Source organism: Chelonia mydas, chromosome 5 (assembly GCF_015237465.2).
Source record: "Chelonia mydas isolate rCheMyd1 chromosome 5, rCheMyd1.pri.v2, whole genome shotgun sequence".
In the NCBI taxonomy this organism is placed as follows: domain Eukaryota; kingdom Metazoa; phylum Chordata; order Testudines; family Cheloniidae; genus Chelonia; species Chelonia mydas.
This window is the reverse complement of record NC_051245.2, coordinates 25,913,842-25,929,713: the sequence shown is the minus strand read 5'-3', so window position 1 is coordinate 25,929,713 and position 15,872 is coordinate 25,913,842. Positions and strand designations below refer to the sequence as shown.

At 38.3% G+C, this 15,872-nt stretch overlaps 1 protein-coding gene across 2 annotated transcripts in view; it reads left to right on the top strand.

The window, feature by feature from the left end:
* Positions 1 to 15,872, top strand: part of NUP155 (nucleoporin 155) — a 49,901-nt gene that overhangs the window by 3,900 nt on the left and 30,129 nt on the right. The window contains exons 3-15 of one of the 2 annotated variants that reach the window (XM_007065738.4): positions 193 to 289; positions 1,517 to 1,587; positions 2,185 to 2,277; positions 3,440 to 3,606; positions 4,596 to 4,701; positions 5,284 to 5,357; positions 5,710 to 5,801; positions 5,950 to 6,047; positions 6,532 to 6,684; positions 9,981 to 10,081; positions 11,889 to 12,059; positions 13,613 to 13,723; positions 15,229 to 15,323. In XM_007065738.4, coding sequence (XP_007065800.2) covers positions 193 to 289; positions 1,517 to 1,587; positions 2,185 to 2,277; positions 3,440 to 3,606; positions 4,596 to 4,701; positions 5,284 to 5,357; positions 5,710 to 5,801; positions 5,950 to 6,047; positions 6,532 to 6,684; positions 9,981 to 10,081; positions 11,889 to 12,059; positions 13,613 to 13,723; positions 15,229 to 15,323 — 1,429 coding nt within the window. Of the gene's footprint in view, positions 1 to 192; positions 315 to 1,516; positions 1,588 to 2,184; positions 2,278 to 3,439; positions 3,607 to 4,595; positions 4,702 to 5,283; positions 5,358 to 5,709; positions 5,802 to 5,949; positions 6,048 to 6,531; positions 6,685 to 9,980; positions 10,082 to 11,888; positions 12,060 to 13,612; positions 13,724 to 15,228; positions 15,324 to 15,872 lie in introns of those variants that run through there. The other variant, XM_037902695.2, reaches the window with a different exon arrangement.

Genomic DNA, 15,872 nt, shown 5'->3' with positions numbered 1-15,872 from the left:
GTATCTGCTTTCTTTTAAAGGTAGTTTTCATTTATTTTTTCACACTTGTCAAAATATGTCAGCTTCTCGTACACACATACAGAACTTCTTTAACTAGTATCTGTGCATATTCTTACAACTTTAAAATAGCCTGATGAGGATTTTGTCATGGCTAGCCTGAGTACATTATTCCTTACATCTGTGGTATTTCAGATATGCAATGTAATTGTATGATGGGAGTATTTCCAGATATCAGCAGGGCATGGCTGACTATTGACAGTGACATTTTTATGTGGAATTATGAAGATGGGTATGTAGAAAACAAATTTCTACAGGTATATATGGTGTTAAATCTGAATTAAGTCATGGTTATAAGGGGAGTGGTTTGTTTTAGCACAGAAGTGTACTTATCATTTTAAGGTACCTTGATCATTTCAGGTTCTGGATTTTTGGTGTAGGGGGGATAAGAGATGGGTAAGGAAAATGCATGCCTTTAGTATTAGGCTTCTGTACTCTCCTGAGGTTGTTGGTGTATTTATATTGAGGTTGAGCTCAAAATTTTTAAGAGGAATGTTTTTATTTTAGACTCCGTATGCTCATACAGCAATTAACTTGGTTGACTAGGTTTAATCCATGCATTATGGTGTATATATAGTAGGCAATCATGTTCCCACAGTCAGCTATTTTTATGTTTATAATGTGGCTTTAGAATGATGAAGATATACCAAAGCTTTCTGACTTACATTTATTATTAATATAAATATCTTACCTGACTTATGATTTAAAGATTCATAAAACTATGATGATAAATTCATAGCCTTTTTGAATGGCTCAGGGAGAGATGCTTGTGACGCCCATTCAGTGCATGGGTTTGTGTTCCTTATGTGTCTCTATAGTATAACTTATTTTCTGTAACTGCAGTTTTTCTTCTGAATTATTACACTTCTAGAGGAGATTTAAATGAGACTTGTGCTTTACACAGGGTTAGTTAATATCTCTAAAATGCATGCCCCAATAGTGTTGAATAATACTAACTTCACGGTATTACACGTGGGTTTTTTTATATATAGATTTTTTTCCCCATAGTAAATTAAACTCGCTTTAGCTAATTTTATCAGAAAGAAGGAAGGAAGGAAAGAAAGTTGGTTGTGAATAGTGCAGTGAATCCCTTTCTCCTGTTGAGCTATATCTGGACTAACTTTGGGAGTACTATAGACTACAAAATAGACTGTGTGAATAGACAAGGAACTGAGAATTAAAAATACAGTTGGATTTCAAATTTGAAACTTAAAGCATAAATGACTACTTCATTCCAAACAGAGGATTGGTTACGTAACTATTATGATGACTTTTTTCGGTCAGTGCCATTCTAATGGTCTTGCTTCCACCCTAAGAAAAGAATGCAGAAGATGGGTTACAATTGTTATATAGTAACAGAAGAATTTAAAAGTTTCAGATTCTGTATATTTAGAAATTATTGGATATTGAAAGTCTTTTCTGTTGTGCTTTGATGTAATTTTTTCTCATTTGTTGACAGGGGAGACCTTGCTTATTTTGATGGTCTTAGTGAAACTATTCTTGCTGTGGGTCTTGTGAAGCCAAAGGCAGGTAATAAAAAATGCATGACAGTGACATTGACAGTGAATTCTGTAGCTGCTGAACACTGTCAAAAATTTAAAAAACTGATTAATTTTCTTTACGAAACTAGAGGCATTATGGAAGGATTTACAAGTCACAAGTAGCGAGGTAGTCATGAACGTTAGAGATCTTATAATTACTGCTAAGTTACAATCTAATGTTTTATACTATTTGAAAACTAGGAATTCCGACTTGCTGTCAGCTGGCATGAAATATTGGTTTCTAGCTGTAGTAGTTCTTTTGGTCACAGCTGCTTACATCAGATTGGACACAGAGTTGGAGAGAGGGGGTAGGGTTGGAGGTTAAAAGAAGATAGTAATAAGAATATCATTTTAAGACTCAATATTTCATGGCTTGTCAGAGCTGGAATAGAATGAGATAAAGCGTTGGAAAATTGGGCATCTGAATGCTATATAGTTTTCTAATTCTGGCGCTTCACAGGCTGTCAGACCTTCAATATGACTAACCCTCAGACCATTGTAAATTTCATGCAGGGAAGATGTTGATCTTAGTATTAATCTGGTGTACTGGCCTTGAACTAAGTTCTAACTTTTCTTCTTTTCTTAGGTATTTTCCAGCCTCATGTACGATACCTACTGGTTCTGGCCACTCCTGTGGATATAGTGATTCTAGGACTTAGCTATGCTAATTTGCAAGCAGGTAATTCTCTCTCGCATCCCAAGTAAATATAAATTTCTAGGATAATATTCTCAGTTGCGAGTTAATTGCCACACAACATTAATTTATTACTAGTCATGTAATTTAAAAAATATTAAGCTGCATGCCAAGGGGCTTTTCCTAAAATTCTATGGCTTTCTGCGTCCAGGGTGAAAGAACTCTATAGCATCCTTTTCACGTAGGATACAGTATCCTGTCCTGCAAGAGATTCAGAGAAGTATCCTCTCTGTTACCCACCCTTTAGTTCTTTTTGAAGATACTCTGACTGTTAACTGTTTCCCAGTAATCAAGTATTGTGTTGAGGGAGGAGCAGCATGTGAACTGCATCAGTTTTTAATGTGTCTTAGGGTATATCTACACTGCGTTTTGGAGCGAGCAGGAGCATACCTTCCTGACCAGTAGACAGACTCTAGCTAGTGGTGCTCTTTCACACTCTCCAAAAATAGCTGTCTAGAGAGCACTTTGAAGTTGTGGCTTGGGCTCTGAAGCCTAGGGCTGGTGATGGCTTCAAGCCTGAGCTGCAACTTCAAAGATCTGTCTATACAGCTATTTTTAGAGCGCTAGTGGGACCCCCCTAACCCCGATCTGTCAACCCAGGCTGGGAGGCTTGCTCCCACTTGGAGCAAAATGCAATGTAAAGGTACCCTTATTGGCAAACTCCAAACTCTTTGGCATTTGATTCAGAACCACAGAAAACTCAAGCCCAGTACTGTATATTTTTACACATGAAATGTGTAAGTAGAAAAAATAAATGAGAGGTTTTGAGAAAGTTATGAGGGAGTAAGAATATCAGGGGGCTAAAATAGAATATATTTTCAATAGGTTGTTGTTATGATGTCTTTGTTTGATAGACAAACTGGGAAGTCTTATGTTTAGATTTGTCAGGATTTTGGGATATTAATTGTCTTAAAATATTTTAACATACAGTATTGATTATAAGCTTCCGAGAGAGGTAAAATGTAAACAAAACTTGCTGTGACTTTAAAGAAAAGAAAAGAAAGAAACCAACTCTGGCAGTCCCCTAAGCTGCAGTCTCACTATAGTGTTTCCTGATTTTCTGAAATAGTCCTAAATCACAATACCATAGTATTTAAACAAGCAAACTCAACAGATATGATGGGGGTTTTTTCTTGATTTCTTTAAGGTTCTGGAGCCCTCAATGACAGCATGTCTGGAGGAATGCAGCTGCTTCCAGATCCTCTCTATTCACTCCCTACTGATAATACCTATCTTCTAACCATAACTTCCACTGAAAATGGCCGTATCTTTTTGGCTGGAAAGGATGGCTGTTTATATGAAGTAGCTTACCAGGTGAATATAGTCTTTATGCAAAGGTATTTTTGTTCTTGGTTATGGGGTTGGGGTTTTGGGAATTTAAAATTTGTCAATCTTGTCACCTCATTTCCACAATTCTGTTGCCTGCCTTAATTTATTTGAGTGATAGCTCTGAGCTCTTAATACAGAAATGCTATCAACCTATAGTCGTGATAGACTGGATAAGCTAATTTATTTGAGGAATGAGCAAAAAAAATTGTTCTGCAAAGGGCATGCATCATGAGATCTCCTTTCTGACAACTTCTACAGACACTGCTGTGCCCAACCGTCTTATCTCTGCCTTCAAAACCACCTTAATAGGAGCAGCTGTTCTGATTATTGGAGACTGATGAAACCCAGAAGTTGACTGGGATGAGGTTTGATCTGCTGTCATGAATTTAATTTTACTTCACTGACTCAATCTGCAGACTTGAGCCCAGTCCTTTGTCTCTAAAGCGGCACTGTTAAGTTTTTTATAGACTGTTTATTTTTTTATTACAATAAACAGAAGAAAGTACTGATTATTTTTATTAATTTACATTATATCAGCACTTGGAAGTCCCAACTAAGTCATGGGCCCATTGTGGTATGTCCTGTAAAAGTCAATCCCTGCCCAAAGAAGTTAAAATCTTAATTTTAAGATATATTCAGCAGGTGGCTGTAACAATCAGCCAGTCAGTTTCCTTTGTTTGGATCATTTCTTGACACATTGCAGGAGAGAGAAAGATATTACAACCACACCCATGCACCCCAAAAATGGAAAATGTGATTAGAAAACCACAAACAATGGCTTTGAGATTCAGAGGCTTCTAAGTTTCTGAAACAACTTTTACATTTTTTTTTTTTTTTAATTATCTACATTTCAAATGGAGAGTGTCCCTTTAAAATTGGGTTCATGAAAACTGTGTGTATTGCGTCATCATGCAGGAGTTCTCATGGCTAGTTTACCTAGCTAGTTTTAATGCTTTATATGTTTTTAATTGTAGGCTGAGGCAGGCTGGTTTAGTCAACGATGTAGAAAGATCAATCATTCAAAGAGCTCCCTTTCTTTCCTTGTTCCTTCATTGCTGCAATTCACATTCTCAGAGGATGGTAGGTGATAAAGTATCAATAACTGAAATGTTTATAAGTTAATGTAAAAAAAAGCTTAGGCCAACATTTTCACACTTGGGTGCATTGAGTTAAAGACTATGGGATTATGGGACGAAAGCAAGTGGTTGGCAATTCTGAAAATCAAGTTACTTATTTAGATCCCTAAATATGGATTTAGGTATTGAAGTCTGAAAATGTTAGCCATAGTGGCTAAAGTCCCTGTTTTGTGGTATAAATTTGGTATGTTTTACACACTGGAGTGAAAATATTGTAATCAGTATAGCAAAACTTTTACTAGAAATTGTTATACAAATATTTAAAATGTTTGTTTTGTAATGGATTAGACAGTGATAGTCTGTTGTTCTACTTTACTTCAGTAAAATATTAATATGTCACTTTTAAATCTGTTCCTGGGCAGGAGCCCATTGTAAATGGAATGCCTTGTGTGAGTACATTCTAATAAGTGATTCCGTCAAATGCCAGGCAAATCTACCCTTGTAAAGTTTCAGTACTGTCAATTTTACTGTATTAACTAGTTTGCACCAAATCCAGTTTTGATTTTCACATGCTTTTTTTTTGCAGATCCCATAGTTCAAATTGCCATTGACAATTCTCGAAACATCTTATATACCCGTTCAGAAAAAGGAGTGATACAGGTATCTGAATACTTTCCATGTCTTATTTGGAGTTTCTTACGTGCATATGTTATTTTTACCCTCCCCATCTGAAAAACTACGTTTGTACATTAGGATTCTCTATATGCCAGTCAAGACATGAAGGATTTCCCCCAGGGATTTTATTCCTGCATTTATTTCCCTCCCCCTCTGAACTATATTGTGGCCACAATCCTTTCTGTTGAAAACTAGGAAGGACTACTGCTTCAGTCCTCTGGTGTATGGAAGCTTGAGGCCACAGAAGAATTGAGAGCTATCTGAGTCACTGCATGATGGGATAAAGTTATGTGCATTAATTTAATTGTGAAACTACTAAACTGTTATTAAATTACAGGTTTATGATCTGGGCCAAGATGGTCAAGGAATGACCAGAGTTGCTTCTGTTTCTCAGAATGCTGTTGTTTCTGCTGCTGGAAACATTGCCAGGTAATATGAAGTGTGTGATATGAAATACTTCCTATTGGGCAATCTGTTTCTTTTTTTTTGTTTTACCAAACTTTCGAAGAGTGTTGTGTATTCTCTGATTTGTTTATTGCATGATGTCAGTTACGTAAACTCTTTTCTGTTCTTTTAGGACTATAGATCGTTCTGTTTTTAAGCCTATTGTTCAGATAGCAGTGATTGAAAATTCAGAATCTATAGATTGTCAGTTGCTGGCAGTGACACATGCTGGTAAGAAATCAATATTACCTCCTTCCCTTATCAGTAAATAAGACCTGCTTAGGTTCGGAAAATTGGCAAACATTTTTCTTTGCAAGGTTGTCTGTCCCCCATGCATACTATAACATTTATATAGTAATCGTTATAATAATGTTACCTGTCCCTTGTATATTGCTTCATACGTTCAAAGCACTTCAGACATCTGATAAATACTTGATCCTACCATATAACTATTTATGCTGTTTTACAGTTGAGGAAATAGGGGGAGAGTGGTTTGTCAAAGGTTACACAGAAAACTAGTGGCAGATCAGGACCAGAATTATTTGACTTGGATAGAAGGATCATTTTCAAGAAAGGAATGTAATAATATTTATATAGAATTTCTTACAAGCTTCTGAATTAAGCCTTGCATCAAATATGTTGAGACTGTTAGCCACTTATAATATTTCCTCAAAATCCATTGCCTAAGAGTGATCTCCTTTTTCCTTTGGCTTAGGTGTACGAATGTATTTTAGTACATCCCCATTTAAGCATCCAATGGCTCGACCCTCCATGTTAACACTGGTTCACATCCGCTTACCTCCAGGATTTTCCGCTGCTTCTAATGTGGAGAAGCCATCAAAGGTGCACAGAGCTCTTTATAGCAAAGGTAAGCCTTGGAGTGCAGGTTAAATAAGATCCATTCTTTAAGACTTTTATAACAAGTAGTCCCACCATGATTGCATTTTACACTAGGAAGCTGGGTGTAGGAAACTTTGAGTTTAACACAGGCAGTGGTACGGTACACTATCCTATCACTGTACCTCAAGTTTATCCTTGAAAGACATTCTCTAGACATGACATAGTGATAGTTAGGCTCTATGCCCATTAAGTCCTTGGTCTCTGAGCTTAGTTTGCCAAGAAGTGTGCCAGTTGTGTTAGTGATCTTGTCTGAATTACTAATTGATTTCATATAGGCCGGCCTAATAGCTTTCAGGTGGCTTCAGTTTTTGCTAACTTCTGACCTAGGCTAAATTCAAAACTGTGACCCAGAAACGGAAGAAAACTCTTTATAGTGTAATTGACCTCTTCAGCCATTTAGTTGTCTTCCAGGTAAATTTTCAAAGACGCCTAGGGGAGACATGCAACTAAGCACTTTAAAGTCCCTGAACACACTACATGACCAAACCACATTGCAGTTCCTCAAAATGTTATCCTTTCGTGTTTGTTGTTCTTCTGTTTTTAATAAAAACATAGATCTTTGAGGCTTCAGTATCAAATTAAATTTGCTGTGTATTAACTGAGTTTAGTCATATTGTGACAAGGCACCTGCTCCACCTTGTCAGCCTCAGTGTTTCTCCATCTGGTGGTGGGGGCCTGGAGTAAACTGGTCTTACTCTGGAGGGTCTCCCTGTCCTTCACCCCCACCTCCTTTATTTTTCAATATTTACAAAGTAGGCCCAAGTAATACTGTTTAGCCAAACAAAACAAACAAACTCAAAATACAAAGAGAGAGTACCTTTCCTTGCCCCCTCTCTGGGGTGTTGCCTTATTATGCTGGCTTCTGGGTGCCAGTCCTTCCCCAAACCACAGTTGGCTTGATTGCATCCCATATAGGGAGGAGGGCAGCCTTCCCCCCAGGAGAAACCTTTTCTCCCTACTGCCATTACCTCTGCTGCAACTTGTCTCTCATCTCTCCTCCTCCTCTCTTACCAGAAAAGGGGTTTTTGAAGATCACAGGCAACCCTTAATTGGCCTCAGGCTCTCCACTTAACCTGAGGTAACCTTTTCAGCTCGAAGGGAAAAGGGCTTTTACCATTTTAGGGCTGATATACCTGACTTCCACCACTCTCTTATAACCACCCTAGTCCCGCAGCCCACTGGGGATATCAGATGGCAGCTCCTCCACGGAGCCGTGAGCACGGATGTGTATTTGGCATGGTTCACTCCTGTCCCTGAAGCCTGTCCCTTCTCTGGTGTGAGGGAGACCCTGCCGCACGTTTACCTTGAGTGCATCAGTTTGCAGCCCCTTTTCCAGCTCCTCCTGGACCTCCTTTTAAGTTTTTGGCTGCACTTCTCCCCCCACCTCCTTATATATGCACATCCTATCCACGGTCCCACAAAGTCGTGGGACCTGCTCTTCAGTTTCTTCCTAGCGATGGCCAAGGTGGCCATCTATAACAGCAGGGAGAGGATGTTGGCTGAGGCGGTTCTCTGCGACTGTGGGGCCTATTTCCGATCCTTCCTCCATTCACACATCCAGGCAGAGTTCCTCTGGGCAGCATCTGCTGGTTCCCTTGACACCTTTGAGGAGCAGTGGGCGCTGGCTGGGGTTCTCTGATCAGTGTCCCCTTCAGGTTTCCTATTTTTGACCCTTTGCCCTTCACACCTGTCTCTGTTATTTTGTCCATTGTCCTCCGTAATTACTTGAGTTTCTGGGCTCTGTGGATCCTCCCCATGGGCTGCGGGATGGTCCTTTAGCCGTGGGCGGGCTTGCACTCACCCATCTCCCTGGAACCCAGTAGGACCACTCACGTATAGGTGTCAGATCTGATTTTGTCACACTCTGAACTTTGAACCCCTTCTAAATATCTGGAATAAATATCCCTTACCAATAATAATAATAATAATAATAATTAATAATGAAGACTTACATTGTTCTTTATATGTTCAGAACACTATACTAGAATTAACAAATCCTTATAGGTCTCCTGTGAGATAGTGATTGCAGAGTAGATGTTTGCAAGGACATACAGCAAGGCAGTGGTTGACCCATTTGGTCCAGAAAGTGGTTCTCAATCTATTTGCCATTGTGGACCACATATGTAGCTCTCGGTGTGTTATGTGGGCCACGTCCACACAATATATATGTTCTTATGTACCTGTATGGCCCTGAGGATGTCACATGGGCTGCAGTTGTGTGCTGATTGGGTCACAAGTGGGCTGCAGGTTGAGAACCACTGGTCCAGATCATAGCAGTAACAGTACCCAACCTTTCTTCAGTAAAATTATTTTAGTTTTTTTCTTTTATATTTTTAGTTAACCTTTTTTCTGTTTAAACTTGTGCTACATAGCGTATAGCTTAAGGGCCAAAAACATCATGCATCATTCTGTTATGATCCAGTTACCCTGCGGGAGTGTAGGGTGAAGCCATACCACTTTTATTGCTGGTGAACACTGGTAACAAGCAGTTGTTATTACTCTGTCATGGAAGACACAACTGTAAGCACATATTACAATCTGTGTATTTTGCCTAAATATATACAAACAAGATGTGGCTCCTTGACTTCCAGAAAATTCTTAGTAAGGCCCTTGTGTTGTGAAGATTGGATATTCATGCGCCTATCCTTGAAGTGTATCAGAGAGTTTGTGTATTATTTTAGCACTGAACTCTTTCTTCTAGATGAACCTTGTGTCTCCGACTCTGAATGCAGCAATTTGCATTTTTGTCACTGCACTAGTGATAGAGTGATGAATCTACTTTAGGGAAGAGCTATTTAAAATTTTCACAGCATGGAATTTATTATTAAAATAACTTCCAGGTATTTTTTACTTTCAGGGTATATTTAAACATCTCATAATCTTTCATAAAAATCAATGAAAAACATTAAATCATTTCTGTCTTAATTTAACCTTCATCCTTGTTTGTGTGCATGTATAGAGTATCTTGGAATACATTGTGTGCATATATAGTGCATGTTAGACTATACTGCAAAAGGGATCCAACAGACTGTTCAAATACAGACTCCTGAACCAAAAGAGCAGTTAAATATACATCTGCACTAAAACCCCTTAGATACTTAAGTTTATAAACTCAACCAATGGCTAGATGTTGATCCCCTTCTAAGATTAATTTAAGAATGTGTAGAATGGACTTGTACTGAATTTAAATATAGGTTTAGCAACAGTGGGCCTGATGTAAGTTTTTGCTTCCACTACAGAGTCTTAATTTTACTCTTTTGTTAGGTGTCCTGCTGATGGCTGCTTCCGAAAATGAGGATAATGATATCTTGTGGTGTATCAATCATGATTCTTTCCCTTTCCAAAAACCAATGATGGAAACACAGGTAGTAACCTCTTCAATATTGTTAAGTAATATCAATTTTTTTGAGGAGGCATGGAGAATATTATTTGAGTATCATAGGCTCCATGAAGAAAAGGAGTACTTGTGGCACCTTAGAGACTAACCAATTTATTTAAGCATGAATCACTTTTTAAGTTCCTGTATAGAAAAGGTAACTTACACAAAAACTCCTGTGACTAGTTATTTGGTAAATATTTATCGAGCTACGTAACTGGTTTTTTTTTTGTTTTTTTTTTAAGTGTAGTTTTTTTTGTCATACCTGTCTCACACTAGGTATGTCTGTTTTGTGAATGGAGCTGGTGTCTTTCAGTTGGAGCTGCTACTTTAATACTCTCCAGCTGAAGAACCCAGTTTGATGCAAAGTAGGATTGTAAGAAACACCTTGGCCATTATAAATCGTTGGAAATTTTCTACTGTTTTTGTTTTGGTGGTGCCTGCAATGTGCAATGCACTTTCCATAAACACAGCAAGACGTGGTCCTGCCACATAGCGTTTATAATCTAAGAGGAGCAACATTTACTTCTGCGGGGAAGCAAAGAAATCTGTGGGAGACATAAATTCTGCACATGCGCAGTGGCGCAGAATTCTCCTAAGAGTAAACATTTGAAGGGCAGGGGAGATACTACATTATTTTTGTTTAATTAAACAAGTATATCAGCTCCGCCATACTTCCCTCAATCATTCCATTATTTGGCTCATTTCTTGTAGGTGTCACAGGTGAAGGGTGGGTCTGTAGGAGAGATTTGAAGGAGGAGAGAATAATTGCCTTATGGATCAGTGCAGTTAGGGCATTCCATGGATAGGGTACAGCTTGGAAGAAGGCATGAAGATTGTTGTTGGAGAAGCGGACAAGTGAGCTGTCAAGAGTAGTATGGTTGAAGCAGTTTGGTAGTGTTTGGAGGAAGGGGCTGGTTGTGCCATACAGAGTTGAAACCTGAACTACAGTTTTCTCCTTTCATCATTCCCTGACTCACCCATCAGTTTCCTCCCTTCTGGTTCCTCTTTCTGTTTCTTTTCAGCAATGCTTGTGTAAGAGAAAATAAATAATGCTTAGATAGCTCCTATGCAGGCAGTTTGCTGTTTGGTCCTTCAGAAAGGCTTCTCCATCTATTCCTAAAATGCACGGGGAGAGCTGGGAGAGGACTGATGATCTGAGTGGGTGTAGGAGCTGCTTGAGCAGCTTGGCAGGATCCCCGACATATTGGAGGAGTCCTTTCAAAACAAAACAACCATACACTGAAGGAACACCTTGGAGACTAGACAGTTAGAAACTGGATCTAGGAGTGTGGACGAAAACCAAGTAGGTGGTAGATAGCTTTAAGTGACGTCCGTCCTACCAAATGCCTTGGCCTCAATTATATATCACTGTTGCCAGTCTGTCACTGGAAGTTTTTTAAAAATCTCATGTCTCACTTGCAGCTCTTGGATATTATTTAAAAATAAACAGTTTTTATGCATTTGGAGTTTTGTACAATTTGCAGCTTGATTTTACTATTTGTATTATTAGTAGCATCATAGTGCCTCATTATGCTAATTGTACCTACAAATAATGATCTGTCCCAAAGAGCTTGCAGTTTATAACTAGAAGTAGTTTAGCCAGTTTTTAATCTGATGGGGTACATATGCGTGTATCTGTTTTTAATGTCTTATTTTCTTAGGGGCTTGTTGTCTTAAGAGTACTTCAGTTTCTATGCTGTGTAATGTTAAATACTGGTTATTTAGATATCACCATTGGTGTGCAAAATGTGCATCCTGTTTCAAACTTTTGACAATGTTCATCTCTTACTCAGATGACCACACATGTTGATGGACATTCATGGGCTCTTTCTGCCATAGATGAGTTGAAAGTTCCAAAGATTATAACACCACTGAATAAAGACCTTATTCCAATAACTGATTCTCCTGTTGTCGTACAACAACACATGCTGCCACCAAAGAAATTTGTTCTGCTCTCAGCCCAGGTGTGTTATAGATTTTTTTTTTTCCTGTTGTTTAGAGATTGGGAGAGGGAGAAGCAGAAACTTAAAGCTTAATGACTGACCCAGTGCTGAAAAGGGCTACCCATGTGCATGGAGTTTGCAGAGAATACCTTTGGTGAAGGTGAGGTGGGGGAGCGGAGTGGAAAAATGGTTAAGGAGTCATTTGTAAATTCTGTAAACCAACTCAAGGTTATAGGGCCAGATTATCTTCTGACATAAACTGATATGTCTCTGTTGACTTCAGGGGAGTTACATGGGTTTATTATCAGCTGGTGACCAATAGTTCAACATACTCTTAGGGAATTTGTACACGGAGTTGGGGGTGTGATTGCTAGCTCAAGTAGACATACTCAGGCAGAGCATGCTAAAGACAGCAGTATAGATGCAGTAGCATGTGCTAGCTATCCCAAGACCGTACCCATGGGGTCTGAGTGGGTTATACATGGTGCAGCTAGCCCATGCTGCAACTACTCGTGCTAGTGTGGCTACACTACTGCTTTTAGCATGCCATCTTGATGAGAGCTAGCACAAATATGTCTACTCAAACTCTGAATCACAGCCCCAGCTCTAAGTGTAGATATACCTGTGGATATGTAAAATTGGAACAAATGCAGGTTGCTGAGGTAACTGTATGAATCCTAAAGTTTGAAATAAGAGCAGAGATTTATTGTTAGGGGAATTTTGAGCAAAGAATTCCATTTTTTGGAATGGAATGAAAATGGAATTGGAATGAAAAAATTCCATTTTTTTCCAATTCCACCTCATAAAAAAACTCCATGACGCAAGAACTTCGGTATTTGTTTTTTATTTAAAAGGCTTACATTTAAAAATAGCTGAGATTAAGTAGTAGTAAAATTTAATGACTCTCTACAATAGGAAGGAAAATGTAGCAATAATTCAACCTTCTAATAATTTAGCAATTAGGAAATATAATAAAATTAATTGCCAGCTTGCTGCGGTCCTGTTGTAGTTTTGTTATCATAAGGCTATTTGTGAGTCTGGTTAGATCACACTACAGGACCCATCACAGAATGTACGGCTACATGCTATGAAAGTGGTCTAGAAATGCTGCAGGTTATTGGGGACCTGATTATTGTAACTCAGCACTTGTCTTCACTGCTTTGGTTAGCTCAAGTTACTACACTCAAAAAAGCTTCCCTCAAATGAGAGCGGCCACACTGGAAAACAACACTTGAGCCACACAGAGTTATTGAATTAGCAGAGTGATGACTTCTGCTAACTCAAGCTGTAGCAAGTAGCTGCAGCCTCACTGCATTACTAGCTTGAGGAGTACTAGAACTTCAGCTGGTAACCCCGATGGACCAGCTATTTCAAGTTTAAAACACCATTTTACTTGAGCTAGAGATTTTTGTGTGCACAGGAGTTGGATTGGAGCAACACTCACTATACCTTGAGCTAACGTTGAAGTGAGACAAGCCCTCAGGGTGTTAAATGAATGTATTGAATTGTTGTTTGCCAATTAAAACATGCAGATCTCATTATTTCAAACTTTGTATTGCTTTATTTTACTTTAGGGGAGCCTTATGTTTCATAAACTCAGACCTGTAGATCAACTGCGACATCTCCTAGTTTGCAATGTAGGAGGTGATGGAGAGGAGATTGAAAGGTTTTTCAAGTTGCATCAGGTGGGAATTTTTAACTTGCCATGCGGAAAAAAGTCCTCTATGAATAGACTTAGGGCTTGTCTATACAAAGAGTTAGTGTATAACAAACTGGGTTGTAAATCCACAGCACTCTAGCGTGCTGCACACTGACTGGCTATGTGAACCCTGCTAGCATACACTAAAGGTTCCATGATGCAGTTTGACAGGGTTCACGTGGCCAGTCAGTGTGCGGCAGGCTAGAGTGCTGTGGATTTACAACCCAGCTTGTTATACGCTAACTCTCCATTAGGCAAGCCCTCGGTGTACAGTCATATACCTGAATTAGTTTGTGTTGTAAATGTGGCCATTCTTTGGCTTCAAAAATATTAGTTCTTGTATTACCTATCATATCTAGGTACTTATATAGGCTTCCTCATCAAATTATCCGAGCAGCTATAAGGTCAAGATAATGCTGCTTTGTCAGTTGAACAAGCAAGATAATGTATAAGGAAGAAGGTAACCATTTTTATGGGGTCTAAAAACATAAGGGTAATATTCTTTTCCTTAAAACTGTCTGTTTCATGTAAGTGACAAACACAGAATTATGACAAGAATTGGGAATGTAATTCTCTTATTAGAAAAATTATTAATCTTGAAAAAACTAGTGTCACAGTCCTAGTCCTTTTCAGAAAAGTTTTGTATGTGCTTCAGTGGCTGCAAATACTTAGAATCCACCTTCCTTTTTTACTAAAACTGGTACCAAGCAAGCTAGAATGAAACTTTTTCACAGAACTTGATTTTATTTGACACGTGTAGTTCTTTCTTAATTTCTACATCACAGCATAGTAGTAATGAAACCTCACAATAACCTCTGCTATTATTTCTTTGAGAAGTGGGTGAGACATGTTTTTTTTCCCCAGTGGCTTATTTAAATGTTTAGTTCTTTAATAGCAAATACAATCATTTTAAATCATATAGATGTTTATCCTTCGTAACACTAACTTAATAAACTCACATTTCCATACAAGTATAATACGTCTTATCTATACCTATAAAACAGTTTTTCCATATATTTCATTTACTGCTAGCTTATTTAACCTGCCAAGAATCAAGAGCGTTCATAGAAAGCTTTCACGGGTCACTTTACCTGCCGCAACAGAATCTCTTACTGTGACTGACTATTCCTTTCTGTTTAACTGACAAGACTCAGGCTACGTCTACCCTGGAAACTCTACAGTGGCACTTACTACAGTGATGGAAGAGGTTCTTCTGTCACTGTAGTAAATCCCCCTCTCCAAGAAATGGTAGCTAGGTTGACAGAAGAATTCTTCCTAGTTCATCTTAACTACATCACACAGGGCATGATATTTTTCACAGCCTGATTGATGTAGTTAAGCTGACCTAACTGTAGCATAGACCTCATTGCCTCACTGTTGAGGCAAACAGAGCCTTGAATATTTTGTGAGGATCCAATATAACTCCTTCAAACTTTTTAACACCATGGTCTAAATTGTTGTCACTCTGATAGAAATCATGATTTCCTACAGGAGGACCAGGCCTGTGCCACTTGCCTTATCCTTGCCTGCTCTGCTGCTGCTTGTGATAGAGAAGTGTCTGCCTGGGCTACCCGAGCATTTTTCAGGTAAGTTTCAATTAATTTGTAGATTATGCCTTGAATTTTATGTTTAAAATCGAATGCCACTACAGCCACAAAGGAAGCTCTTGGTATGTTTACAGGGGGCAGAAACCGTTTGAGTTCTGTATAAGTATTGTTTTAAAATTAGTGTAAACTCTTAACAAAGTAACGTGGAACATGCATTTTAAATGCAACTGATCATGCATGTATACTTAATTAGACGTGAATATGAAACTTTTTGTTTTGTTTTTTTAGAAGTTGTAACTTCTGCATAAAACTCATACTCCGCTCCAGAAAAAAATCAACAAATAAAAATGTCTTAATTGTTCAGAAAAAAGCATGTGGAATTTGTGTCTGTAATATGCTAATGACTTGTTGTTCATCTAAATTGTAATTATTCAGTTTCCAAATTTGAGTGCACAAATCAGTCATACAGTCACAAATAATTTTTTCTGAAAATTTTAGGTCAGTATTTTTAACTCAAGAAATGAAAAATTGCATTATTTTCTGTTTGTTTAACCACATTTAACAAAATAAGGCCTGAAAATCAGATGA